The sequence below is a fragment of the Anarrhichthys ocellatus genome, unplaced genomic scaffold, assembly GCF_004355925.1.
Source record: "Anarrhichthys ocellatus isolate YVR2014 unplaced genomic scaffold, GSC_Weel_1.0 scaffold9, whole genome shotgun sequence".
Lineage (NCBI taxonomy): Eukaryota > Metazoa > Chordata > Actinopteri > Perciformes > Anarhichadidae > Anarrhichthys > Anarrhichthys ocellatus.
The window spans coordinates 2387432-2390444 of NW_022280039.1; the positions used below are offsets into that span (position 1 = coordinate 2387432).

General features: G+C 41.9%; 1 protein-coding gene across 1 annotated transcript in view; it reads right to left on the reverse strand.

Annotated features, from left to right (window-relative positions):
- Window positions 1–3013, reverse strand: part of LOC116384445 (GDNF family receptor alpha-2-like) — a 43243-nt gene that overhangs the window by 8225 nt on the left and 32005 nt on the right. The window contains exons 5-6 of the mRNA XM_031849101.1: window positions 2252–2364; window positions 1135–1275 (exon numbers count right to left, since the gene is read on the reverse strand). Coding sequence (XP_031704961.1) covers window positions 1135–1275; window positions 2252–2364 — 254 coding nt within the window. The remainder of the gene's footprint in view (window positions 1–1134; window positions 1276–2251; window positions 2365–3013) is intronic.

The window sequence follows — 3013 nt, forward strand, 5'->3', positions numbered from 1 at the left end:
ACACACACACACACACACACACACACACACACACACACACACACGCGTGTCGAAGTGTATCGCCTGTTCCCATTGACTGCATATAGGAGATGCTGCATTTTGTGTTCTTTTTCAAGACGCCTCCTCAGCTCCCAGCCTCATCCCTCATCCTGCACACTCAGCTAAAACGGTACCCCAGCAATCTATTGAAATGGTCTGAAAGCATTATCCACACAATGGAACATGTTAAAGGCAATGGTGTCTTTTAGCGCTATTGACACTACTCGCTCCACCGTAGCAAGGAAGGAGCATGCTGTATTTTTTCTTCACAGTGAAAAAAAGCATAAAGATGTTTGAAGTAACCACTCCGTCCTGTCGCCCCGTGTGTTATGCATTAGATGCGCAGATACGTATTTTAGCTCCTGCAATTATATAATTTGTGCTAGATCTGTTCCTTTTCATGACATTTTTCTCCTGCAAGGGATAAGCCCTTTAACTCTGTCAGATTGAATATGAAAATGACATGCAAATGGTTTCTTTTGTATTAAAGTCCGGGGAGATCTTGCTCAAAGGGGGGATGAGAAGTGATAAGAAATGACTAGTTTCTGAGAAACTAAGAACATTTAATTCCAACTTAATCAGTGGGCAAAGGAGTGTCAGTGGATGAGTTATATCAAACTACGTTGCAGACAAATTTTCATTAGTACTTCAAGAAGTTCCCTGCATCCATAAATATTTTCCAGTTTTATTTCCTATTTTGACATAACCTAGTACCAGAAATCATTTCTTATTTTCTGTTTAATTTAAATAAAATTAATTTATTAAAATGTAAATCAACGTAATTGTCTTTTGACATCTTAATACCTGAAGGGTATCCAGCCCCACCTCTCATTATTTCCATATCCTGAACAACATCACATCTAAAGTTATAACACTGAAGAGCTCTATGACGTTGAAAAAACAGAATATGCTACGAGACCATTAAAGTTACATTAGATTGACGTTCATGGCTCACTCTAATCTCACATGGCGGAAAGAGTAACTACTGCATCACACACTTGTGCTCTTATCAATATTATATGACTGCTGGATCCCTATCAGTTACAAAACCCATTTCAGATGCATGCAGAGTATCCGTGTATTGGGATGGCTCACTTAGGCATGTGTTATCGCTGAAGTACCGCAGGAAGTTCATACATTCCTCTTCTTGGTTTCCACTGCCCTTACAGGTGCACCACGGGGAGATGGTCCAGTTGGAGAAGCTGCTGTCGACATAGTTGGGAGTCATGTCTGTTCCTGTGAGGGTATTCACACACAAACACAAATTACACAAATTGGGACAAACAGTTATAGGTCACTAATGGACTATAATGGACTACATTCATTGCAAATAGTATATCAAATGGTGTTAGTCATAGGAATGGGTTTGCACAATTTGGTTTATGGGAAGGTGAAGCATTCTGTAATGCTTTGTTTTAGATGTAAAGAGGCTATTATGCTCTGAATATTTTGCAAAGTAGGTGCTTAAGGAAGTGTGTGTGCAGCTTGAATATAGCACTGCTGTACCAAAACATTTTACTTTTCAAATGCCTCTCTGTGTTGATGCTTTCAGCTGGAGTCAGGGGTGTTGGATGCACTTCATGTAGCATTTTCCAGAGAAATCCAAGAAGCACCATGGCATATTATCGCTTCATGCTGTGCCAGTTATGACACATGGTGGGGAGGAATTGACTGATACTGAAATATGGACACTATGAAAAACATATCAATTTGCATTTGGAACTCTTCACGAAGCTCGTGATGCACCCAAGGTGTTGTTATCAAATGTTGGCTGGGGTTGAAAAATGTGCAGGTGCCAGTCCAGGCACATTGATTGAGCAAACATTTACTATGCGCAAACAGATGGTCATCAAGTGTTTTAATTAAGTAAACACTCTCTCTGTGCCTTTGCTGCCTAATTACTTCTAGTAGTGACCTGATGTCCAGTGTGCTGGGGGAGATATCAGGGCAGGAGGGAGAAAAAACAAGAGTCTCACTGCTCTGCCTGCTAATCATGATAAAAGTGAAGGTAGATTAGACTGCTGTCACTCTAACTATAACCATTACTCTTTATCTCACCACCTATCTGTATCTGAAATTGATGTGGGATTTGGAGGTGAATGTGCATTTGTGTTTGTCTCCCCGCCATTTCAACCCCCGCCCAATTTCTCTCTCAAACACAAAAAAACTCTCACTCCATCACAGAGTCACCCACAGCCCCGGCTGTACTGACCGATGAGCCTTGCGTAGGAGACCAAGCAGGCTTGGTGATTGTCTTGGTTGGGGCAGGTGCTCACTGTGTGCGGAGTCACCCAGCAGTTCACCATATAATCAGCCAGCCTAGACCTGCACAACAAACATGAAGCACAGCATAGCGAGAAAAAGAGAGGCAGGCACTCAGTCACAAGCATTTGACAGATGAACACACATACACAAATTCAAAGCAGAGCGCCTAATTTTTTTGGCACCATTTTTACTCTGGAGCATCTGCCAATTGAGACCAGCATCAAACTGGGAAAGTATATGCAACATCTGTTTCCGGGCTTCTACAACAGGTGTCCTGAATAGCAAACCAGGTCTCACTCACGCCTCAGTACCAACAAGCTATTTACTATCTTCATGGAATGCAATATAAACCCTGTGGTAGTTCATTTGTTTATGGATGAGAAAGATATCATGTGCTTTATTTGGCCTCTACTTCCATGCTTATCCTAGACATCTCGACTGTCTCCCAAACTCACTTTCCCAACAAACCGAGGGAACAGATAAAAATAGTATGTTTTGTTTCGGTGTGTGTTTGTGATAAGAGCTTTAAGTCTGTGGAGAGCCCCAGGGTGGCATTGCTAATCCACTTAAGTAGGTTTATTGGGAGTAACGTGTGCAAACTTGCTCTGTCTGTACTGCTTACATCACAGCTGCCCACTAAGTGAATCACAATCCATTGCACATCTCTCTCTCTCTCTCTCTCTCTCTCTCTCTCTCTCTCTCTCTCTCT